The sequence below is a fragment of the Ambystoma mexicanum genome, chromosome 9 (assembly GCF_040938575.1).
Source record: "Ambystoma mexicanum isolate Mex_15411 chromosome 9, UKY_AmexF1_1, whole genome shotgun sequence".
In the NCBI taxonomy this organism is placed as follows: Eukaryota; Metazoa; Chordata; class Amphibia; order Caudata; family Ambystomatidae; genus Ambystoma; species Ambystoma mexicanum.
In genome coordinates this window covers 800,560,696-800,587,367 of record NC_090931.1, presented here as the reverse complement: position 1 = coordinate 800,587,367, position 26,672 = coordinate 800,560,696, and the positions used below count along the sequence as shown (strand labels likewise).

Here is a 26,672-nt window from a genome sequence, read left to right as displayed (position 1 = left end):
CAAATATCTCAGAAACCGTGCATCCTAGGGCCTTGAAACGTGGATTTCAAGGTCCCTTGAGTTTTATTCCTCGTGTCGGTACCAGTTGCGGAACTACAGGTTTGGTTTCCATTTCGGTGTACATGGTTTACGGCATTGTAAAGCTGGTTTCTAAACAACATTTTTTGCTTCCGTTCCTGGGGGACATCCTCTCAGAGCTGGCTGTTCTTCCTTGCTGCTGCAGCAAGAGTAGTGCCAGGGAGAGGAACACCAGATTGGAGTGCATCACTTTGTAGGACCCGAGCTGCTGGAAGATCCTCCGGACTCCCAGGAAGCAGGACTGACCCAGCCTGAGCCATATCAGAGTTCTGGACCCCAGATGCAAGGAAAGTCCAAAGTGTTATCCGTTGTGGTAGCGGTGGTGCTATTTGCCAGGACGTGAGGAGCTGAAACCGCGAAGTGCCGCTGAATTGAGGTTTGCCCTTTGCTGCTGCTGACCGTCCCATTGCAGTGCAGGAGTCCCCACAACTGAGGCCCAGGAAACACCAGGATCTGCAGAGCTGCACAGGAACTGAAGCCAGCTGGAACCATTTCTTCTAACCAAAGGTACTGTAAACTAAGGGGACTTGCCTCTTGTTGTGTAGCCTTACTTGTTCTCAGTTGAGACTTGTCTTGGTTACTTCTGTAGAGTTGCTACCACTTCTTTACCTCACATGCCTCCCAGCTTGTGGCCCTACATTGATTCTACTCTTTCTACAAAGACTTTTAAAACATTGTGCTAGGCCTTTACTTACCTGCAAGAAGGGATTCAGCTCACCTAGACTTTTGCCCAATTGACATTGGCTGGTCTGGCTCCCAGAATCACTCTTCTTCCTTCCGATTGTGTGTTCTGCCTTCCTTCCAGGAAAGGGATAACTTACTTTGCATTGGGGGGTTTCAAAATACTTACCTGCTTCAGACTATTTGGGTGATCTCTTGTTTTATTCTAAAACAGCTTTACTTTGACACCCATCTCAGTATTGCTCCTAATGTACCAGTGATATATTAATGTCCACAGTGTCCTAGCTATTTAAGTCACCTGAGGGTGTAGGAAGTGTCTGTGTGCCATCACAAATGGGTATTTGCTGATTTAGAGAAACTAAGTGTGTATTTTTGGAGTGCATTTGTGTGTTACTATTATATTGCTCCCTTCTAAAGAAGGGTTATTCAAAATGACTATTAAATAAAATTAATTGTTTAATCAAGAAACCTTGAGTTTAAGTGTTTATGTGGATACTTGTCACTGTGAATCTCTAACTACCCTACTTCTCACACTGACCCCTCTTGAGATAAGCCTGGCAGCTCAGCCACACTACCAACATGTTTAGTACAGACGTATACCAAAGATTGGGTTCCTATTGCCAGGAGGTCACGGTGGTTGTAGTGCACCCAAAGGGTACTGCACCAAATCTTGCCTAACCGTTCCAATATGCAAAGTTTGTTTTAGGGCTGTACTCCTTTAACCCCAAGCTTCCTTCTTAGATTAAGGTTCTGAATAACTGGCAAGGAACTGTTATGTGGTTCACAGTTCCTATTTCTAACCAGTTTGGAATGATCTGTTCCCAAGTGAAGGTTCCCAATGCTAGGGTTATACTTTCACCCTAGACATCTTTACAATGATACAACTCAAGAGGAACTGTTTATCAACTGCACAGTTCCCATATCCTCTCAGCTTGGCACGTTCTGCTACCCGGTTTAGGATTTCCAGTGTTTCTTCTTGTTCTTCTTAATTTCAATCTCTTATGTGGGTGCAAGTCTCAGCCTTGCAATACTTTATGTAACCCATTTAGGTTCCTTTTTAAGCATGTGTTCTCATGTGTTATAGCTCAGGGGTCACAGACCCTCCTGGCTTTATTCTTTGGTTTCACGTGTGGGTGCAAGTGGCAGACTTGCAATGTTGCGTTGTCTCTACTTGGTTCACTTCCCATCAAGTCTGCAACTCTTCTCACTTGCTTTAGGGTTCCAGATCCTTCTGAATATGTAATTGTTTTTTGTTTACTTCAAGGTCTTAGACCCTCTCTGTTATTACGATCCCAGACCCTCTTTCAAGGGAAAGACCATCTAAAGTATTATGTATGTAGCCAAATTAACCAACATAATAACAGGGAAAAACCAGACAGCACAATGTATTATGCATATGGCCAAACTGACCATATGGGGCACCCAAGGGGGTGCGGGTCCCAGACTCACAACATTGTGTTCCATCCTCTTAATACACTCTCCTGTCCAATTTATATCATTTGTTTCAGGATCCGAAATCCTTTTGGGTGTGGGTGTGGGTCCCAGACTCGTACAGGTGCGGTGTATTTCTTTGGTTGACTCTCCTGCCAAATTTACAACTGTCTTGTTCACTTCAGTGTCCCAGATCCTCTGCGTCATTAGGGTCCCAGACCCCCTCTTTCTTGGGTGCAGGTCTGCACGATTCGGTTGGATCTGCTTGGTTCACTCTCCTGCCAAGTATACAACCATCTCTTGTTTGGTGCAGAGTCCCAGAAACTCTTTCTCCATCTCCTTAGCTCACCCCCAAGTATTCCCCGGACCTCTTGCAGCTCCCGGGCAACCTGCGTACCTGCTTGCCTCCTTGTGGTCTCTGGGCAGCTGTTTCCTTCTAGGAGGCTCCACCAGCGTTTGGCCATCCAGCGGTGTCTGTAGCGTACCTGCAGACTAAGCCCTCTCGTGTTGCGCGTTGTGTTCCTCTGCTTCGTCTCTCGTCCGGTTCTGGCTCGGACTCCTGCTCTTAGTGGGACAGCTCTTCCTCCCTCACGTCTCCCCAACACTTTTGTTTGTGCCTGGGCTTAAACACTGTTGGAACTCCTGCGTTGGACTGATGTATTCCTTAGGAATACCTTTGGAAACTAGACCTCTCATTCAGTTGCTCACAAGTGATCTGTGTAGACCTAGCCATCTTCTTCGTTTCAGTACCATCTTTCAAACTACATGCACACTATTCTCTATTATCTGGTTTTGCAATGCTGTTAAACAGGTCAGTTTGGCCATATGCATAATACTTTGTGCTGTCTGGTTTTTCCCTGTTATTATGTTGGTTAATTTGGCTACATACGTAATACTTTAGATGGTCTGGTAATACTTTATATTGTCTGTATTTTCAATAGTGTCATGTAGGCTAAATTTGGCTACATGCACGATATTTTGCATGATCAGGTCCCTCAGTATTGTCGTGCAAGTTAGTTTAACTTGATGACAGTATATTTCAACTGCATCCAGGGAAGAGGCAGAAGGACTTTGAGTTGGATATGGTAAAGCAGGGTGATGCTGTGTTCTTGAGTGATGATTGTCCCCAATCCCATAAAAGAACTCCCACCCAAAGTGATTTTCCATTGGTGTACCACCCCCAGAGGCACTATAGTTCTTAGGATGCACTGTCCTGGCCCATGGGAAAGTGTCTCCCCCTTGGAAATAAGGGACAATATTCTCGGATTCGTCCAATAATCCTCCCGAGTTTTCAGAGACACACTGGGGTAGACAACCCAACTGGGTTTTCCCAAACCCAAGGACACTGATCCTTTGGTCTACAATTCTCAATGGAGTCTATCTATATCTTTCAACTAAACATTTTACCTACCTGCAACATAAAAGAAACCTGCTATTTTGGACAACTTTGACAGTGTCTGCCTTTCTTTGTTCTTCATCCCAGGGGCCCTGATCACCCAGTGCCCCACTGACTGAGACCTTATTCCCAGATATGGCTGGACTTTCTAAAGTATAGGTTGCTTTAAAGTACTCACCAGTATCTCTGTTGCTTACCTGAATGTGGTTTAAAGAATTGATTTGCTACTCTGACTACTTATCTGTATTCCTCTAAAGTCTACTATGGCTTTCAGTAATGCTTAAATGTCTTATTGTATAACTGAATAGGTTTACTTACCCGTGATCCTAATATTGTGTAAGTTGCCTTAGTATTTATAATAACCATTTTCTTTAAAACTACAGTGCAGGAGTGTATTCTTGAATATAGGTTTTCTTTGCACTTCCCTACAACACTTCTCCCGCTAGACTAAGCCTGGCTGCTCAGCCACAGCTACCAAACCTAAGAATTGGAGCCATGTACACCTAAGAGTGAGTCTTCTCTAGTCCTACAATAGGTGGACATAACTCATGCCCCATAACACAGACTTTCCTGACAGACACCTTCCCAGGCAAGTGCATAACCTATGGGATTTCCTGACCTGGCAAGACAGGAAGAAGACCAAACAACAATATGGCCAACGAACAAGCAGAAAGCTTGTGGCACTGCCATTTTAGGGAACCAACCACGATTAGTAGCCATACGCAGTAAATGCGAATGTGCACACTAGAATTAATGCAAAAATGGTACAAATATATCTGGTGCCACCAGCTCGTCTTTCGCACATAAAAAGTAACCAAAAATCTCAAGTGAAAAAGTATCCCCATTGCACTGTATTGTAAGATGCAGTGTGCAATGTTAAAAAGTTACAAAAAATGTAAAAGTAAAAAGGGAAACAGTTTCCCAGTACTGATAGTCTGGACTGATCAGTTTGGACTGATCAGTTTCCCCACAACAATGAAGTAATGCAAGGGAAATTAAGCTGAAGGCTTTACTTCCCTGTAAAAAGTCAGAACAGGTTAAAAACAAAGCAAAGATTGGGGGTCCATAGAAATTATGGATGGAAAGTTGGCAAAAGAGTAATCTTTCCAAACACCACCCAATTACAGTCAAGGGCAAACAAGTACAGTTGCCTGGATACTGCACTTCACAATACTCGCAACGCCATATTGGGATCCCGCAGAAAGAAAAACCCTCCTCCGAGACAAAATGTCGACTACCCATGCAGCTGTTGTATTAAAATACACTGCCGCCATCCAGAAGCATTACAACTGTCAAGGTCAAGCTACTGACCGAGGGAGGTGAAGGGTCACATGGGTTCCCAAAGTGCCAAGAACATTTAAGAGTTGCATCCCAAGTGAGATATCAACTGAAATAACCAAACGAAAAATGGTCAGGGCAAAATAAAAGACCAGCGAATGTGGAATGGAGTCACAAAAGTGAGAAAAAGCAGATTTTGTTCTTTCCACGCATCTTTTCATCCAATCTAACTTGACAATCCAGCATATTCGCTTACATAGTTACAAGATTCTACACAGATAACCTACATCCGAGGCAGCATGTTCATCCTCAATTTCAATGCAATGCCCATTACACGTAATGCAACTTCCGCCACAACAAATTCAGCACCCCACGAGTTTCACCCCATTTACAAAGGCTTTGTTACGTCCGCCAACTCGCAATGTCAAAGGCCATCATAAATCCAAGTGTATCAATATTCAATTGTCCTAGTTACATGGAAGATGTGAAAAACATTTCAGGTAAATTATTTAAAAAGGCACAAGCTTGTAGAAATTACCTCTCTACCAGCTGGAAAATGTCAGGAGATGTTCGAGACTCCTATTAAAGTGAACAAGCTCACAACTGGGCCATGGTATTCTTCAATACTGCCCACCAACCCACGAAGCCCCACTTTGGCACCATACAATCCCTATGCTGATGAGAAATGCACGGAACTCTGCCAACTGGTCCCAGAAAAATCTCTCACAAATTAGAACGGCCATCTCCATCACCTGAATGGGGAAGTAAAACCTCTCTCCAAAACGGTCACCTATTTAATTTGGAGCAAACCACAAAAAAGTCCTTAAAACCACATTTTTATACAGCACTGTCCAATTCCTGTTGCTTGTTCACGCTGGAATAATAGTTTTTTTTTTTTTTACCCAAACTCAATGATACGAGTATATGTTAACATGGGAGGGGAAGAGGGGGGGAGTCCATCCGAGCTGTGACTGAAATATATATATAGATATAGGAATGCGTGTAGGTACAGTCTCCCATTCAGGACTCCATAGGGAATGCGTGCAGATACAGTCTCCCATTCAGGACTCCATAGGGAATGGTTGCAGATACAGTCTCCAATTCAGGACTCCATAGGGAATGCGTGCAGATACAGTCCCCCATTCAGGACTCCATAGGGAATGGGTGCAGATACAGTCCCCCATAGGGAATGGATGCAGATACAGTCTCCCAATTCAGGACCCACCTGGTGCAACTCTCTTTGCTGCCCTCCTTTATGATTGTGAAGGTCAAAACAAATGTGTGCGTTTTTGGAACCATTGGTTTTGTACTGCAGTTGCAATTATGGTTAAAAGCTGCTTCAAATTAAAATAACTTCCACAGAAATGAACCTTTGCTCTGGAGAACCCGCAGATCACCATGGCCAGGAGAACATAAGTGGAACACCGCGAGATGCTGCGGTGTGTACGTTGGCCTGATCTTAAGGGGGGGCTGCTTGATGAAACAAACGGCACAGCAACAAGCCGCGTTTGCTAAAACACAAAGAAAACAACCGCTGGTCAGACTATATACACACACACCATCTCACCCGAGTACCAGTTTCACATAAAAGAACTTTATCAGCTAGAAAACTGGCACACGTTCGCCAATGGTGCTTTTTGGTCATGAAAGGGAAGGGGCGTGTTCTCATGGAGACATCCAAAGTAACCTGTGCAGGGACGCCAGTTGCTAAACCCCACTCCAACAAACCTGGTCCTAGAGCTTAAATCTCTGCATCATTTTCATGCACGATGGGCATGGCACATTTCAGAGTTCCAGCAACACCCTTTTCAAGTTTTGAAGTCTCTCTCCCCCATTGTTAAGGGAGATTTATATGGCAGGTATTGGCATTTCCAAATCATTGTTTTACCCATCAGTAGCCTCTCAAACATTTGCACGACTGCATGCTCACCAGGATTCCCGAGTGTGATGAGATCAGTATTACTGGATGAGTCACATCAAAGATCTTGGGCTCCCTTATATCCTTTCCATTACGTAGCACCACATCTCTCTACATCAGTCAGGCAGGACATTTTCCATTAGTCTATTAAACTAAGAACTCTGAGATTAAAGAAAAAGAAATCCAGAAACTGTTTAAAGCAGAGGGGCAGGGCAAAGCACATGCACCGGGCAACCCCGCGCCCAGGAGCAGAAGAAAAACATGCAACATAAAGACCAAAGTAGCCTTCATTGGACGGTTTGGAGTGGGACACACCTTCAGGTTGGTCCGAAGGCAGTCCATAAGGCCCGTTTATAAAGCTCTGCCAACACACACATCAACAGGCAGAGGGTGAGGAGGACTGGGTGGGGGGTCAGAAGGTCATAGCGCAGACATTCATCTGCTAATAGCATGGACTTTGAGCTGGTCAATAACACTAGTTATTTATTGCACTTTGCCCTCTTTATTGATCCCCACCTGCAGCTATTAACCATAGGTCACATGAGCCAATATCTAGCGTGATTGACCAGCTCTGCCAAAATCAAAAAGCAGGAACATGACCCAAACGCACTGAGGAAGAGAGCTTACTTCATCTCACCCATTTCCTGCCTGGTCAGCATGTTGTGACTGTCCAGCCAGCTACACAGCATCACATGACACTGACAAATTGAAATGACACAATAGTGTAAATGATCACAGCAATGAACATGAAACAAAAACATATCGCAGGAAAACACAATGTCACCTCGGTCATGGGAAGGAGCCGAAGAAGTAGTTCAAACACTCACTCACATGCTTTGGCGAGGCCTGGTTGGTGTGATGGCACTGCCTTTAAGGGCAGATAGGTTACCATTGTCCCATTCATGTTTCTTATAATATTAGCTGCACTGCTGCAGACATTATCATGGTGCAATTCATTTCTTCCCAAAACACAAAGTCACAGATTAATTATAATGCGTAGATCAGTTACTGGTAAGCCCTCAATACTCCTAGTCCTACTCTTCGTTGTTGCAGTCCTTGCATCCCAGTCAACCCTCTTCATGAATCTGTAGCTTGGCCCAGAATGGGCCTGCATGCAGGTTGGGAAAGATTTTCTTTTTTCAGTTTCCTCCATTGACATCAAAGGAACCCCCTGCAACTTTTTGCTAGGATTTATTTTATTGGTTTTTTGTAACGCGCCTAATGCCGTACCCGAGTTTGGTTTCTAAAAGCTCGGATCCGGGATTCGAACCTCTGTTGCTCTACGCTGTGCTATCCTCCGTTCACTTCTGTTCTGACTCCTGGAGGCAAGTAAAGCCTTTTTGCTTTCCTTGCTGATCTCGTCTCCTTTGGCGGTTTGGGGGGAATTGGTCAGTCCCCCCAAGGCTACCAGTACTGCGGGACCCTGTCCCCCTTTGCAAGATTCCTTGCTGTTTTTATGCAGCACACATCACCTTACAGCAGTGGTATTTAAACTGTGGGTCGCGACCCCCTAGGGGTCCGCGGGTGCATCCCAGGGGGGCCCTGAGAGCTCAGCATGAAAAAAGATTTTTTTTTTTTTTTTTTTTTTTTTTAGATTGGAAGAAATGGGCAGGGGTGGCCCACATGGGCGGGCTGAAGCATGAAACTGTCTCAGGCAACAATGAAAAAGTGGCCCACAGTTGTAAATGGATATTCATTCCTTTAGTCACAGACTGGGCCTCATTACTACTATGGCGGACCAGTAACAACGGTGCTGGTAAGCTACCGGCACCGTTGCTACCGTTCCGCCATAGTAAGAGTTGTGCTCGTGGGTGCTTGACAGCCCCCGCCAGGTCTGACCTCAGCTCGTCGGATGCACCAGCACCGTTATTAACGGTGCCGGTGCATCCGAGCTCCCCATTCCCATTTGAGCCATATGGGGCTCAAATGGGAATGGGGATCTACCGGCACCTTCGAAAGGGCAATTATCATGTCCGCCTAACTCGGCATGACCTAGTAATTGCCCATTCGCGGGTGCCAGACCCGGATGCAACTCCAGTGGCAGCCGTGCCGGTTTTACCGGCACAGCTACCGCCAGAGTAGTTATGAAGCCCACTGTTTCAATAGTACCCAAAGGGGTGCTTTGTGTTAAAATGTAAGTAAATTGTGATATATTCAGCAACAATGGTCAACATTACTAACTGCATAGTTAAGTAACTCATCAAAATGGTCCACATTGGCCAAAATGGTGGCCCATTTTGATTGGCCCAAACTAGCATTTTACATTTTTGGTACAGGCATTGCCCTATAGGCCTGTCCGAGCCTGGCGGCTCATCCATAATGGCAAGAGGCGCCCACCCAGTGGCCCCTCACCCATTATGGAGGAGCTAAGGAGCCAGCCCAGTGAAACAGTGAGCACTCCCTCAGCTGCTTTATCCAGCTAATGGAGTGCTCCTGGGCTGGCTGAACTGTCAAAGGGAAACACTGTTTCCCTTTGACAGTTCAGTTTAGTTTAGTTTAGTTCCCCAGCCGCACATGCTCACTGAGCCATGCAAGTGCTGGGGCGTTTTGCTTCGCCAGCATTGCATAGCTCATTGGAAATGCTGGCTGGGGCACTGCATGTCTATGTCCGAGGGGGAGCTCCTGCGCCTCCTCGCACATACGGACAGAGCAGCTGGAGCAGGCCGTTTCAGCACCCACACACAGGCCAATGCAGAAGGTACGTTTATGTTCATTGTTTTTATTTAAACATGTGTATGGATGCGTTATGAGTGAGTGTATGGTGATGGATGCTCATGTGAATGATAGAGTGATTGCTGTATGAATGTGCAGCGCCTTGCATATACACATAATCATGTTCATTGTGTTAGGACCAGTGGGGCCCAGGGGACAGGGATGGTATCTTTTTACCGGACATCTATCATTCAAAACCCTCTGCCTTGTCCACAAGGCTTTCTGGGGCCTGGGTCCAAAATACCTTCAGCTATTCCTCCGCAAATACCTCCCCTCTCGAGCTCTTCACTCCTCTACCTCCAACTCCCTCAGGGTCAGTCGTTTATCAAAGAAACGAGCTGGGGGTAGATCTCCGTCTTCGGCTGGGGCCTCCCTCTGGAACAGCGCCCTGCCACTCTAAAACTTGAGGAGAACCATCTTTCTTCCTGCACTTATCAGACCTACCCCGTCTGCTGCCTTAAACGTAGCACTTGCAAATTGCTGGCTGCACTACCACTGTTTGTTGCCTTTATTATTTATTTATTGTTATTTATCTGTTTCTCCTCTGCTTCGCACTTTCCACTTCTCCCCCCTTCCATGCACTTTTCCCCTCACACTTGCGCGTTCTCAATGTCACTGGGCCTAGTAAGATCGCTGTTTTATTCTCCTCTGTTCCCCTCCCTTGCCTTGTCACGCTCTGAAACACTTGTGTACGAGCGCGATAGAAATAAAATATCAATGCCTGCCCCCTGGACTCCCAGCAACAATTGCAAACTGTTTGGCTATTTACCCATTTTTTGTTAAAAGTATGCTCTACAATGCAACATTTTAACCTATTATTTAAAAAAAAATTCACAGGGGGAAACCCCCCCGAACCTCCCCTTAATGCCCCTCCACTTAAAAAAGATTCACCAGCCGCCACTGGCCCTCAGACTGTGTTGGGAACGGGATGGGGGAACCGAGGGACTATGGTGGGAGCACAATGGGCGGGAACCATGGGATAGTGATGGGAGCAGAGTGGGGAGAGCCCTGGGTGTGTGATGGGGTGGGGAGAGACCAGCGACTGGGTAGGAGTGGGATGAGGGAGCCCAGCGACTTTGATGGGAGCAGGTGACGGCGCGCAATATATACTGTCCATTTGGCATTTCTGGGGGGTCCCGACCTGCCCAAATTTTGCTCAGGGGGGCCCTGGCCAAAAAAGTTTGAAGATCACTGCCTTACAGTGAAGTGCTTCAGGGGTACTTTGTAACCCTTATTGCGGGAGATGAAAACGGAGAATAGAGAGACAACCACTACATGGGGCAAATGGAGAAACAGCAGATTATGAGGACAATAAAGACTGTGCCTATTATCCTGCTACAATGGGTGGATGCAATAGGCCAATTCCCACTTGCTAGACAGATCCATGGGTGGCATCAATCTCTGGTAATTCCAAAGTGGAACCGAGACAAAGCCACTACGAAATGATGAGCAAGATTCAAGGGCCATGGATATCTGACAAAGGGAACCGAGTTCTGGTGTGCCACGGCCATACTGGAGTGGCACTCTGAATGCCATTCCAGGCCAGTGCCCATTCCGTAAAATAGCACAAGGACAATGGGGACTGCCACACATGGAGCGATTATAGTTGCACGCAATGTATTGTGGGAGAACCAGTACTGGGCGAAGATAAAGACCCCCCCCACCCCCCAGAGCACTGTACATGTCCCAATTCATGTTTAAGCCAGGACAGCGACATAACGTGGAGACCGCACAACGGTCCCCCTACAGAAGAACATTAGACATTCACATGAACCCACATCTTCAGCCCTGATAACGCCCATGTGGAAGACTCTTTAGCGTGTGGATACGCATAGACATGTTGTGCAAGAGTACAAATAAACTAACAATACATTAAATACATGTCCCTTAAAGCAGTGCCGCCCACACATATGCAACGGTCAAGTGTCATGCATTAAGAGACGTTTCCACGCACAGTCATTCCAGGCCCAGACGTTGAGCACGGTGTGCGTTTGGGGTGTGCAGTGCTGGGCATCTAGTAGACCCGGTGTGTGCCCCTTCCAGATTTAAAAACGCAACCATCATACAAACAGGAATCTCTGCAGTGCAGTGAGGGTTGGGTAAACATGGCAGAATTAAATGTGTTGTAGCATGCTAGTCAGGCAAACAGACCAGGATCATCTGTACGCTTTAAGGGTAAACCAGTGTATTAACAAGGCCCAGCGCTACAGCTGGGATGTGTTGAGCACTGTCGGTGGAAAGCAGACCATCAGTGACAGAAAAGGTAGATGGGCAACTTGGTGAACTGAAAAGGCAACTGCAGCTTTACCACGCACATCTTTCACATAGGTGGATGAAATGGGCTTTCCATTGCGGTCAACAGCGCCTTCTGCAATGATGATGATGTTCAGCCTGGAGCCTTTGCTGCGACTCTGTAATGACAAAACCAAGCAAAAATAAAACAGCTAGAAATAAAATGTTTGCTAATAATCACAGAAAATCTTTCTCCGATATAAGATGGGATATTTAAGCTAAATAAGCAGAGCTTTAGTCTGGTGAACTAGGAACTAAACAACACACAGGTTTCAATAAAATGAGAAGATCTAAAGCTACATTTATGGGGACTCCTTTCGGACCAAAACTTGCTTTTCAAGCTATTCAAAATTAGAGCTCAGAGTGCTTGTTATCATGCATGCGTACATGTGCGAGTACACCTGCCACCCCCCCACCCTTGTGCGCAAGTAGGACACCCTACCACTTCACAGCATACGTGAGCTGGTTCAAGAGACCTGGGCAGTAACCAAAGGGTGTAAAAGACAGAGTATCTGCAATAAGTGGGCGTTAAGGACTATGACAACTGGATATACAGATGCTGGTATTTTGATCAACAGGAGCCTCAAGGCCACCAGTCAACAAGTAGTGCCAATATTCTGTGAACATTTTAAGAACCTATATTAATAAGGCTACTGTCGAGACGGATTTTCAGAATCCACCCTGTGGGCAGATTCGAAGAGGCCACCATATTCCGGTGAACAGGAAAACAACTAATGTCTAGCCAAACTCTATAAAAGGCAGTGTGTTGGAGTAGTAAGGCACAGACTCGGGAGAGTGTGGAGGTGGTGAAATGTTCAATTTAACACACACACACACGCACACACACACACCCTCTTAATAATTACATTTGGGTAGACTACATTTTTCAATGGAAATCATAGGTAAGCAAACTATCAAACATACACTATTAACCTATGTACTTCCACTTTGGGGATCACCAATACTTTACTTTTCACATCATTAAATCAGTTTGAAAGAACAGAGTAATATAGTAAAGTAAATGAAGAAAACAAAAAGTAATAAACAAGTTAGCAATATCAGGAAAATAATTGAGAGTAAAAAAAGACTCTTGCAAAAGGAGATGTGGCCTAGAGTCACAAGTCACAAGGTTAACCATTTGCAGGGAGCTAGGAGTCTTACAAACGCTGAAGAAGCTTTGGCAAAGCCAACATGTATGTGCAAATGTCTCAAGTAGTGAAGAACAAAGCAAGCAAAGTCATAGTAGCTCCTCCCACAATCCCAACATCTTCGGGTAAACCCAAAGGGAAATCCTTGGTCAGAATTCCAGCAATCACGACCAGGAGAGGAAGGGTTAGGACTTTGCACCAGTTAAACCCTATGCTGGGGTGCGGAGGGGTGGAGGTGAAACAGTTATGTTAACACACACCCTGTATCCGGATTCTGTCAGAAACCATTTCCGAGGCTTGTGAATCTGCTGCACACAGTGTCTAGTGTCTTGGTTCAATTGAATGGAATGTAGGGGTCCCCGAAGAGGTGACTTTCGGCATTGGGATTTAGGTCAAGTTAGCCAGCAATTCCACTCGCCCACGAGGCGGTTCCTGAGATGGGACAGCTGGATGACCCTGGCAGAATGAAGCAACCACCACGATGCTCAGGGGACCACCAGGATACTATGCAAGCAGGAGACTGATTAACACTGATAAGGCAGGGAAATACTACCATTGTGACTGACAAAGAAACTGGTCCTGCAAGGCCCATCTTCATGCTGAAGCACTGCAACTGCTGGGGAAAGCTTCTGGCATCACAAGTCGAGGGTCTGTGAAGTCTGAACTGAGCACGGCCACTGATGCAGTGGATAAGCCCAGACAGGAGCTGATCAGTACACAGGGTAGTCCTGGGACACTTCCAAAGGCTTTTGAGGGCAGGATACTCAAGCAGGGGTTGCGACCAATTGTGCCCAATGGTCCACGAGCTGGAGCACTGATGAAGGCTTTCAGGAGGTCAGACGAAGGAGCAGGACCGTTGCTGAAGGCAATGCTGGTTGGCTGCAGCGATCTATGGGTCTTCAGTGCGATGCTCCTCTTTGAAGGGGTTTTGGCTAAAAACGATTATCTGAAGAATGGCTAGAGGAGTCCTCCCCGCATCCTAAATTTGAGCTGGCTTCGCCCCGAGCCCACCAATAGTAAAAGTCTGCACCATTAAAACTGGCAGGTATTGTCCAATCATGGACCGCCTCTGGCCACCATGCCTGCCCAGCAAAAGTCACTCTGGGTAGGATAAGGACTGGGAGCAGACCCCCACATCCAGCCACAAACACATGAAGCGGCTTTCCCCAGGAAAGCCAAGGCTTTGCCAGAAAAAGGGCTTGCTTTATAACGATTATCAGGCACAGAGAGCAGGAAGAAGGCCAAAAGACAAGATGGCCAAAGAACATGGTGAAATCCCATGGCACAGCCATTTTAGAGTGCATGGTACTCTATCTGGCATTAAGCAGAAACACAAAATGTCCCTACCACACGTCACTGTAAAATAAACTGAGCATGTTATATAGATGAGCTTAGCAAGGTAAGAGAAGTAAAAAGGCTTCACTTGCCTTCAAAAGTCAGAACAGGATACAGACAATACCAAAAGGTTGGGGTGTTGCATGGATGTCTATGGAGCGAAAGCAGTAAAAAGAAAATCGTTCCTAACGTCATGATGAATGGCATTCTGCCCAAGGATTCCCCCCCCCCCCTCCCCTCACCCCCATGGTGGCCCCTAGTGTGATATGATTGGGATAGTACTCCCAACTCCGGTTTACTTTTCTGGGGAACTTTTAAGAACTTCTACTCTCTACACGGATGGACGTTACCCGAGACACTGACTCTTTAAGGAGGCACTAAGCCTACTTTCTGTTGGTCACTGCACTAGGATTCATTTTATTTATTTTACTTTTTGTTGACATTCGTCCCCTCTTGCATTAATTTCGAATGATGGTGACTACCAGCCTGTTCGGTATTACTGCAGGTCACTCCTGACCACAATCCTTGTTTTTCCAATGGTCCTCCCTGCCCACCTGAAAAGCCCCCCCCCCCTCCATGCACACTCAGATCCTCACCGGCCTAGCCCTCTTCTTACAACATTCTAGCTCCCCCTACAACTCGGGCTCCTGCCAATCCTACCCATCCATCTCCCACTCTCTTGTGGCGTCCACCTACCGTCACAATTGCTATTTGGGTGGTATTCAAAAATGTTTTCAAAACACTTTAGCATGTTCGCACGCCCTGGGGGCCTCCTATGCTAAACTGAGTGACTGCCGCTAGAAGTTTTTACAGAGTAAGCTTCTCCTACTTGACAGAGGCTCGTTTGGTTCCCATGTCAGCCTCCAAGTCCTTCCCCCGCCAGAACCAGCATTGCTCTGCAGAACCAAATTGCCGGCAACTCACCAGAGTGCCTCTTCTCCGGTTCCAAATGCCACCAGCCTGCCACCGGCCAACATTCCCTGCTTTCCCCAAGGCTCCTTTCCCTGAGGTTGCCTTTGGGACTTGCTTCCCGCTCCACTTACTCTGCAGCCGGTCTTCTCTCTCTCCTTTTCCGATCCTCCTGCTGCAGGTGATCTGTGGGATTAAATGTCCCGGGCAGCTGATTAGGTTCATGACAGTTGGACTGCACATTACTCTTAGCGTCACATTTCCGCCACATGCTCCTCTTCCTCGTCGCAGTACCAGAGGCTTTCTGGGACTTGGAGTCCCAGGAAGTTTCAACTGGCTTTAAGTCACATTGGCCCTCATTACAAGTGTGCCAGTGATTCTGTGAAAGGAGTGGCACAGTTTCCGAAAACCACGGAAGCAGCAGCACATCACAACCCAGCGGGAGCGCACAATCCAGCATGCCAGTAACAGTGCGACCGCCATAACAGAAACACTGTCACCGACCACTAAAGTCAGTGGCACCGTTATAAATGGCAGTGGACCATTACGGGCATGTATCCGACGGAAACACCGGCAACGGAACACTGACCGAAAACCACGTCATTGCAGGAACTCGTCGGTGGCAATTTTGAAAAACCCAATTCACATAAAATCACCAGCTTCCTGTTGCCATCCAGTCACTGATACCGGCATCCTGACTGCAGCCATGAAATCCAGAGTTCCTGATGTGCGCCAGGGGGAGTCACGGACGAAGACCATAGTGAATAATGCAGGGGAACTGTTTGCCACTGACCACAGGTGGAGTAGCCACATCAGTGGCACAGAAGGCGTCAGCTGTGGTCCCCATCCCATGCACCCAAAAAGACTGCCACAAAAGGGTGGGATGACCTCCGCCTGAGGGTCCCCAACCTGTTCTCGGCCCAGAGAAAGGAATGTATGGCCACTGGAGGTAGGGCAGTCTCCGTAAACAAGCAGATACCATGGGATGAGAAATGCAGTAGTGTGCTGCACCTCAAAGGAATCGAGGTAGTGGGAGCGGCGGAGGCCCGTGCAGGGACACATGCAGAGGGTGGCGATTACAATGTGCCAAACCAAAACAATGAAAGACAGTCGACAGGGAAATGTAGCACACTACATGGAGACATGTCCAACTGCATGCCACCAAACCACATCCAAAGCATAGAAAGGGCAACAAAACAAAAAAAAGACAATGGCCGTTGCCTAGGGGTACCCAAGCATTGCCCCTCCCAAACATCCAAACACATGTCGCCACATGAGCAGTGGTGATGTGCACAAAGTGATGACATAAACAGCACATACATGAGGCACACACCAGACCAAGGTGGTGTGCATGCACCACAAGCAATGTGCCCCTGTACCACACACACACACACACACACAAACACACACATGCATGCATCAAAGCAGTCTCCACATCATGGCTCCATGCACAGGCATGTCACACGGTAGAAACTGCATGCTGCAAGGCCATAGGACTTCACAGAGGTAAATAACGGCATGCCCATCTCACCGACACAAGCACCTCATGTGACAGCGAGCATGGTGGTCGGAGTACATCCCAGCCACTGACACAGGAAGAAGTCCACACCCCACGCCACCACTGAAAAGGCCACACCAGCCCTGCCAATGCACACTATGGGCCCTGTGACCAGGTCAGCTGCCCCTGCACCAACACTCACGGAGGCAAAGCCAGCTGCCCATGCAGCTGCACCAACACCAACCGAGGCACTCATCTGTGTGGCCTGCCAAGACAGCCACTGCCCTGCCACCCAGATACGTTGCCACATCCACAGACTATGCCGGGCAGGAGGGCTGGGACAGCACCGGGGGGTAACCAGACCATACCCCCTACCATCGTCCTGCCTTCAGCCCATTGGACCTCCACAGCCCACCTCCAATCCCCAGTATCTGGGAAATGGATGCACTCGTGCAGCAGCAACTTGAGGAGACATGCAAGATGTGTGAAAGTATGTAAGCCACCAGACAGCGCTGTGCCCATGCCCTGGGATGCTCCACCTGCGCAACGGTCCTGCTGGCACAGAGGGTCCTGGAGAGGAACAAGGCCATCTCTGCACTAGCCGAGTACCTCGCCCTTTCCCTGCAGGCGGCCGTAGAGCGGAGGGTTACGGCCGGTTCAGACCCCCCTCTACCATCACCACGCCTAACATCTCCCAACAGAGCAGACAAAGGCGCTGCTCCGTTTACCCATCATGGTCATCAAAAAAGGGGAAATCCAGTGACAAAAGGCCCCGTAAGTGACCAGCTAGGGGGTGTTTTGGGGAGGGGGCTGTTGCAGGGGGTTGTGAAGAGTGTCAGTTGGGGAGGGAGTGGGGCACACGTTTTATGATGATCGTTTCCTTCTAAATACATATGGTTGTGCAAAGGCATTTACGTCTGGACATTCATTTTGTGAAGTGGTCTGCTTTATTACTGCGCTGCATCAGATGCAGTGTGTGCCATGGGTTCTGGCCAGTGGATGGGTACTCAAAAGTAGTTCTCAATGAGATCCTGGTGGGCTGCACGCCCATTCCCGAGATGCCTGTGTTGGCGTTTGCTAGGGAGAATTCTCAAAAATTTGCCAATTCCTCCCACCTTAGAGCCCTGCAGCTCTTTCGCTAAACTTTCAGACTTTGAACTTTTCAATTCAATGTGTTTTCTCTGTTGGTTTCTTTTGGTTATGGAGTCTAACCAGCTCCATAGGCATCACCTGTTACAATTGTGTCACAAAGCACCTTCAGTGCAGTGCCACAGGGAAGTCTTCCAGAATTCCCCAGGTGTAAATACCTTCTCTAGGATGAACTACTGTTTCCCAGAGCATTAAAGTGAAATTAGCTTTACTTAGCATTGTACTGGCTAGACCCAGCACACCCTATTTTACAATAGAGTACTGGAGGGGTTACTTAGTATCCCCTGTGCCTAAAGGCTCAGGTAACATTTTCTATGTTACCCTTTCCTCAATTTACTGGCTGATGGCAGCGGTTTAGTTTTGAACTACCTAGGTTTGCATTTACTGCAACCAATTGCGGACCCGGCAACGTTAACAGCAGGAGCCATCTTTTTCAAAATGGCGTCCAGCCATCTTTGCTAAAATGGTGCCTGGTCTTTTTTCACCATGTCTTTGTGGAAAGGTCCTTCTAGAGAGTTTCTCTTTGTGCCAAACCAGGTTTGAGAGGAACCCGCCTCTGGCGTCAGAGTGTCTGGGGTAGGCAGGGAGGGAGGTGCCCGAAACTCCCTGTGCTTAATCTCCTAGGAGACCCAAATGCACTCTGTGGTGATTGGCTGGCTGACTGTCCGGCAACGACCAAAGGGGACCTGGCCTAGCAGTTCGGGCTGGGCCGCTACCATTGGTGGCAGTACCTGACTGATTTGCATATGGCTGGAGCCCTTTTGCAATGGCGCAGATGGGCTAAAAACGGTGTGGAAGGTGGCCCAAAGCAATGCCAGTGGTTCAGATTCATTCAGAACCTTCCACTCATCACTTTTGTGCTTACTGACTGTCCGGCAACAACAGCCACCCTGCTGGGTGAGTGACAGCTAGGCTGGAATGAATGGGAGAGAACTGAATAAAAGGCAAGTCTTTTGGCTTGGAAGGCAGAGTCGACCACTGGAGGAAGGAACCGAAGAAGAGCTTTAAGAGGACGCCTGCTGCAACTCCTGGACCGTTGGTTTGCCCGGTGAAGCCCTGCTGCAGTGACTACTTGCCAAGTTTGCATCGACAGAGAAGCCCTGTAAGGATGACTTCTCCCTTTCAGTTGATGGGACCAATCAACTCCCAAATAAGCCACCTGGACACCCATCTCAGAGCTGGTTGAATTTCCTCAGAGTTGCTGCAGCAAACCGTAGAGACAGGGAGAGGGACACTAGATTGTGTGCGTTGCTTGTAAGCTGGCCTAAAGCTTTTGGAAGTTCCTCCAGACTCCCACGAAGCAGGAATGACCAAGCCTGAACCCCCCCCTCCCTCCCTCCGTCCGTCCGTCCGTCGAGTGCGGGACCTCAGCTGTGTGGAAAGTCCATCTTGACAGCCAGGAACCGTGTTTATTGCCATTTGATGTACCTCAAGGAGCTGAAACGCGATACAGCCACTGAAAGTAAACCTTTCCGGTTGCCAGTGTTGACCCTGTCAGTGCAGGAGTCCCCCGACATCCTCCCTCTTGTCCCCACGACTGAGGCCCAGGAATAGTGAGACCTGCAGAGCTGCACAGGAACAGAAGTCTTCAGCTGCCTCTTTTCTGCTTTACCAAGGTACTGTAAAACAAGTCTAAGAGAACTTACCTCTTACTGTGGAAGTGCTTGTAACTTCTACAACTCCCAAGTCTAATCAGCTTGTGGTCCTACATTTGATTATTCTTTTTATCAAAGACTCCTTCCATTTGCTTACCTGAAGTGCTGCATCCTATACAAAGACTTGCCCATTGACTTTGGCTTAGCCCATTTGAATTGAATGACTCTTCTAAGTGCTATCTGAATGTATTTGCCCTGCTTATGAATATTTGTAATTTCTTGTGTTCTAATAACCTTTGCCTTTTACCAACTTTTTAAGAGTGTTCTGAATGCCAGGTGTAAGGTATTAATGTCCCCAGCACCCTTCTTACTGAAGTCACCTGTGGGTGTAGGTTGTGTCTGTGGGCCACCCTAAAAGGGTAGTTTGAATCAGAAACTCAAAGTATACAGTACTGAAGCATATTTGTGTGTTACTATTCTATTGCTCCCTTCTGAAGAAGGCTTTATAACTGACTGAAATTATTAATGGTTTATGCAAGAAACATTGAGTGTAAGCGTTTATTTGAATACCTGTAACTGAATCTTTGTGCAACTCCACTACTGCTCACATTTTCCTTCTAGAGAGAAGCCTGGCTGCTGAACACACTACCAAAACTGTGTGGTACAAGCTTATACCAAAGGTTGGGTTGCCTATACCTGTAGTCCTAGTTGTTTGTAGTGTTCCCAGAGGGTATTGCATTCAAACTTTGCCTAACGGTGTTGTTGCAGGTCTACAGCTGCATCCCTGTCATCAGCGTCCGCTGGAGGCATGCCCATGTCAGGGGGCAGGCAAATGTTCCACCTGATGCACATATTGTGGAAAATTGATCAGGCCAGGACTATCTTCCAGACCTTCACTGGCCTGTACATTAGTGACCCCCCTGAAAGGTCTGCTCGATTGTGGTCTGTGTTCAGATGTTAGCGCAATTGTATGCCATTTCCTGCTGAGTCTGGGGATCTCATACAGGGGTCATCAGCCATTGAAGCAAAGGATAACCGGAATCACCTGCAAGGAATGGGACACAGGGAGGGCCATTAGATTCAAGAGACTGAACAGAGCATTCATCTAGGGATGCGAGTGACCCATGCATCTGGGTCTGTGCACTTGTGGGGCCTCATTCGCCTTGATGCTCCCTGCAACAGGCAATGCTGGTCAGGCCATGTGTATGGTCTGTCTCCCAAGGATGGGATGATGGGGGTGGGGGTGGGTGGACTTGGCAGTGTTGCATTCAGGTACTTGTAGTGCATTGCATGCGCTTGTCCATCCATGCTCAGATTGTGATGGTCTGTCCATCCATTGACACATGTGGTAGATGGCAGTCGTGGACATCCACTTTTGCATGCCGATTGTGCCCCTGCATTGGCAAAGAGGCTGTGGGACATGCACTGGTGCCAGTGGACGAACCCCCTGCCCTGGTTCCCATTCATCTAGAGAGAGTGTGATTGTGTGTGTGTTCTTTCACTCACCCAATAGCCAGGTACGCTGTCCCCCATAACACACCATGTACACAGTCAGGGTGCTGTTCCGTAGGACAATGGAGTTGTGGGTTGATCCCGGGAAGTGAACGCAGCAGTGGGGGATTGTTAGGTCTTCATCACAGAAGATCTGCACATTCAATGAGTGGTACTACTTATGGTTTCTATACACCTCTGTGGCGTGGGCAGCCACAAGCTCCATATGTGTGCAGTCCACTGCTCCCAATACATTAGGCATGCCTGCAAGTGCACGGTAGCAGGCCTTGGTGGTATTGCCCTGTGCTGATGTGATGGTATGGCGATGTGCTGAGACATGGCGCAGGAGGGCAGCCAGGACCTGCTCCAGAACAGTTAAAAATGCTGTCTGTGAGATGCCATGCAGGACGCCAACTGAGTGCTGGAATGTGCCTGTGGCAAGAAGTGAACCACGGACGCCACCTTCAACATTGGTGGTATGGCAGTCCAGATGGCTATGATGCTCTGGATGTCAAGCTAGATGAGCTCCACAAGTTCCAGGATAGTCTCCCTGTTCAGGCGGTATAGTGTATGGATCTGTCTGTCAGTCAGGACCCAGGGTATTGGTGCATGCCTCCAGGATGCCACTTGCATGCCATTGTTCATCTGCATTCTCCTTTGCAACCTCCTCCTTCACTGCCTGTCATCCAGTTGCCACTGATGCAGCTCCTGCTCATAAACCTGCCCTCCTGCATGCAGCACCTCCAGTTCCATCACTACTGCTACGAGAGGCAGCATGGTTGTGTTGGCAAGTGTGTGGGGTGTGGTCCTTTTCAGCAGTCCTAGTGCTCATTGTGTGCAGCTGGGTGCACATGTGGCCTGTTCCTCAAAACCTGGGCCTGCTTACAGCCTGCTCTGCAGTGCCAGTGTTTCCGACACGGTTTTCCCAGTTACATCAGCATTTTTGTGCAAGTGTTTCCAGAAAAAAAGCTGTCGTGATGCTGCCTTGTTACCGTGGGGCCAGCGTTTCCGGCATGACTTACGCAGGGTCCCGTTTCAGTTCACAGTGCTACCGGTGACGGTAGCACAGTGGACGCAGTTACCGGCGCCATTGTTACTGGCATTCCCTCTCACAGTGGTGCAGTCTAGAAAGAGTGCCGGTAATCAGAATTACCGGTGTGTTATTTCCAGACTGCCAAACTTGTAATGAGGCCCATTGTTTAACAGTTGCATTTAAAATACAAATCACCATAAACAGATGTTTCATATGTTACAGGTTCACATGAAGACTGAATAGGGTTTAGTTTAAACCAAGTGGATTTCGGAGTTTCACAATTAGATGCTTCTGAATAACTACAGCAGGCCATTAAAAATTGGAATTAGGTATACTGCTTCTCTCCTATTGGAGTCACCACTATCTAACCTCCTCCTCCTCCTCCTGACAGTCCTCTCACCTGATCCACTCTCAGAATACCACCGCCAGGGTCAGGAATGATGCAGTGGTACTTTTAGAAAGTTTTCAAAGTTCGATAAGCATTTAGGAAAGTTCAAGTAAGTACTATACTCTATCCTAATCACTAGGTTAGTCCTAGGAAAAGATGCTTAAAACCAGATTCCACCACCAGTTTAGGTCAGCGTGAGCTAAGGTCAGGACTTTACGCCAGGGCACACTATGGGAAAAAATGGGGAGAAGGCAACAGGCATGTAGACTCCGGTTGTTCCAGATGCCACTTGTGTAGGTTCCAGACTCCATTTTAGGTTTGCACTTCTATTCTTGTTCCCTTTGGGAGGGTCGTCTAGACAGAAGGATACTTTGTTTCTTGGGATTTCATTTTGCTCGGCCGTGGTGCACAAGAATCAGTTCTGGACAGCTTCCAGTTGGAGACCCAAACAAAGACAAAGAGCAACTTCTGTGGGAGAGACGGCCACAGGACACTAGGGACACAAAGAAGACCAGATCCAATGTAGGTCCACAGGGTCGGCCAGCAGCAGCCAATCTTCCAGCAGCAAACACGGAAGCAGCCCCAGCACAGCTTCCCTTGGAGTGAGACGGCTGAAAATGCAAAGACAGATGACTTGTGGCACAAACTGGATATCCGAGAAGTTTCAAGGCTCTGCTCAGTAGGGGTCGAAGCACCAACACTGGTCTTTTCAGATCAGACAGAGGAGCAGGACATCACCTGCCCAATCATTGGAGTGGATGCTGGTCAGTTGTAGGGGTCGTCTTGTGGTCATCAACAAGCTGCTCTTCATCGTAGGAGTCCGGGCTCCAATGTTGATCTCATGAACAGTTGCAGAAGCCCTCCTTTTATCCAAGATTCAGGCTGTGAGGAAGCCCAAGCACAGCAATGGTGATGATCTGAAACATGCAAACAGCCCAGGGTTGTCAAATACTGGACAAACACTAGTCATCACATCTGCCCAGCGACAGACTTTCACGCACCAGAGGCTGTGGATTGGGACTAGACGATCCTAGCTCCTTCCTCTGGCTCACACACAAAAGAGCCCCTTTGCCCGCGAAAGCAGTAGCTTTCCCTGAGAAAATACTTTTTATGGGGCATTTCCTGACCTCAGAAGGCAGGAAGAAGGCCAAAGAACAATATGGTGAAAGACCAAGTGGAAATTCTCTTGTGGCACAGCCATCTCAGGTTACTAGACCCCTTTAGTACCAATTTCCAGTAAGTGCAAAATGCACAAGTAAAATCACATAAAAAATGAAAATTACAGCTGCCACCAGCTCGTCTTAGGCACACCATCAAAGTAATCAAAAAGCCATTATTAGAATACAGAGTAAGGTGATGTGTGGAATTGTAAACAATAAAAGAATTCATAAAGCAAGACAGTCACTCAGTACTGACAGTCTTACAGACTAGTCTGTTTCCACACAGGAAGGAGTAAAACAGGCAAGGGAAGTAAAGCAGAAAACTTTACTAACTTCCAAAGGTCAGGCAAGGGTTAAAAACAAGCAAAACAAATTGGGTCCATCGAAGCAAAGGTGCAAAAGGAAAATATTTACTAGTTTCAAGATTATTACTTTGAGTGTCCAGGTATAACTCAAGGAAAGGGCCAGTGTCCTTGAACAGCAAGGTCAACAAAAACAGTGACTTCTGTTACTCCAAAGCGTTTCGTAAAGGGATTGTTCGGACTCGCCAAAAGTTCAAAATGCCCAAATAATTCAAACTAGATGACAAGTGCAGATCAAGTATCCAAAGTCAATCCAGAACCCTTAGGTGGCAAAAAAAAACTCTTCCCTCTTCACCAAGGTAGTGGACGCTTCTCGCTCAGTCAGATGGGGAGTGGTCTTGTCCTTCAATCCTCTGCTCAAGCTGCAGGTTTTTCCCAGCTGTGGACTTGCGGCTCTCGGGCAGCCAGATGATTCCGGGGGGGTCTTGCTTCCTCTGCGTCCTAGAGATTTACCATGGGAATATCTTGGGGGTGTGGCAAGGGCTTCTCACCAGGGTAGTCTGCTGCGCTCTGGTGGGATTAGGTAGAGAAGTGTGGCCCTACTGTTTCTCCACCCCCATCCCATCTTGGTGGTGTGTCTGGCCTTTTTCCATCATATGTCCCTGTTGAGTTCTTCCACCCACCTTTACAAACTCCCTTTTAATTGCCTTGGTCCTCTGGAGACTCTCCGTCTAAGTGAGCGGCCCATGCTTCCCTCTCCTTCCTAAATTGGTCCAGCTCTATTCCCTTTTATACCAACCTCCAGCCGACTAGTTCTCGTCTTCTTCCTCTTCAAGGTGACATTTCTCTTGCCTCTCAAAATCAATATCTCCCTCCTTCTCCAAGATGGTTAACCCCCCCCCATACTTTCTCTATACAACCATCTCTCCCTTTTCCTTGTCTCTATGATGCGATTACTCTCCATCATTTTCTCCCTCCTACTCTTCCAGGCATTATATCCCGGTTAATGTCTCTTTCTTGTGCCCTCCATGATTTTCCTCTCCAAGGTGCTATCCCTCTTCCAGTTAAGAGCTCTCCCCTCTTTCAAAGTAGTATATCTTTACCACATAATTTCCCAACAGTATTCTGAGCTCATGTACATATGATACATAGAATGCCATTAAGTGCAAATGTACAGGTTTAATGTGTATTACTGCTGTCAACTGTATGGGTTGGTTGCTCCTGCATGCTCCACCAATCCTAATGCTACCTCACGTATCATGTTTACAGTGTGATGCTAAAACTGCTAATATCGCAAATACTTACCCTATAGTGACTAATGGAACTGTAGATATAGTTAACGAATTCTGAAATGAATATGTACTGATGTAAATGCTATAGATGTGTGACCCCTTAGCCATTTTATATTATGCAAACCCCTTTGTTTCACAGTTTGCAGCTTGCTAGAAGATCATCATTGTGGGCATATCCAAGGCCACCTCTCCTCCCTTCCCATTGAAGCCGGCCAGAGAAAGCAAAGGCCCGAGCGACACCGCCTCACCTCCCCCAATTCGGCTGGAGCCGTTTCAGGCATTCATGATTCCCCGCAGCTCACATGGCTACGAACAGCCACCTGAATTATTTACAGCCAGCAGCAAAATCCGGCCATAACCAGAGGCGCCCCCTCATAGGTCCCACGACCAATCAGTTTACCCCAGATTAATGACGCTTGTAAAAGAAGACACCTAATATTGCACCAACATTGTGTAAAAGCATCCATCATGACTTCTAACGAGACCCAAAGCCCGGACAGCTTACCCCATGCCCTGAGACCCGACCCCGTGGCCCATGACACCTAGTCAACAGGATATCAGCAACCCTGTAATGATGTATCACCAAAGTACCCCACCTAATGCGCATTCCTCCTGTGTTATATTAACCTGTAGAATAACCTATTGTAGGATTTACAGGACAACTGACACTGCAGCATTGAATGAATGGGGTGTGCCTGACCCTCAGGGCAGAAAGCAAAGAAAGACGTCCATCAATGACACTGACCACGGCTGACCGGACAGCGCCTCCCGGATGAGCCCAGCTGACCTGCCCACCCCACGTTGGCACCCGGCGGTGTCCACCAACCACGGAGAGACGCATGACAGTTGCACATATAGTTAGTCGATGCCACCCAATCCCAATGCACATGTGCCCCCTATAGTGCGTAGGTGCCTATGACACATTTTGTAAATAAAAACGCCTGTCTTTGCTATTGTCAGACGGAGCGCTCTCGGAGTTTACAGAGTTCTTTGCATGCCCTATTTTGACTTAGATAAAGCTTTCCTTAAGCTCACCCGCACTTGGTCCTAGCCTTATTCCCATTCGTGGGAGAGTCCATTCTTGCCTCTCATTGCGGGGAGGGTCGTGCTATCTGGGGACGCTCGCCTTCAGTAGCTCTATTGACCGGTTCACATGGAACTTGGAAATTAATTTAGGCGCAAATATAGGGTGAGTGCACAAAACCACCTTGTTTTTGTGAACTGTTACAAAGAGATCTAGAATAAAGAGTGCCTGCAGTTCACTTACCCTCCTAATGGAAGTGATTGCTATTAAAAAAGCAGTCTTGAGGGTGATGTTCTTAAGACTTGATTTGTGCATGGGCTTAAAGGAGCTTCCATAAGCCTACTTAACACCACATTTAGGTCCTATCCGGGAGCCGGGTTAGAAATAGGAGGGTGAATTCTTTTTACCCCTTCCATGAAAGGCTTAATCACTGGTATCTTCCACCATGACACCTTCTGTTGCGATGTTGTATATGCTGAAAGTGCCGCTAGGTGTACCTTTATTGAGTTGAAGACTAGGTCTGAATCAAGTAAGTGAGTTAGGTATAGGACAATGTGAGAGC

At 47.5% G+C, this 26,672-nt stretch overlaps 1 protein-coding gene across 1 annotated transcript in view; it reads right to left on the bottom strand.

Annotated features, from left to right (window-relative positions):
* Positions 1-26,672, bottom strand: part of PFKL (phosphofructokinase, liver type) — a 697,584-nt gene that overhangs the window by 370,769 nt on the left and 300,143 nt on the right. Inside the window, exon 8 of the mRNA XM_069615767.1 lies at positions 11,810-11,905. Coding sequence (XP_069471868.1) covers positions 11,810-11,905 — 96 coding nt within the window. The remainder of the gene's footprint in view (positions 1-11,809; positions 11,906-26,672) is intronic.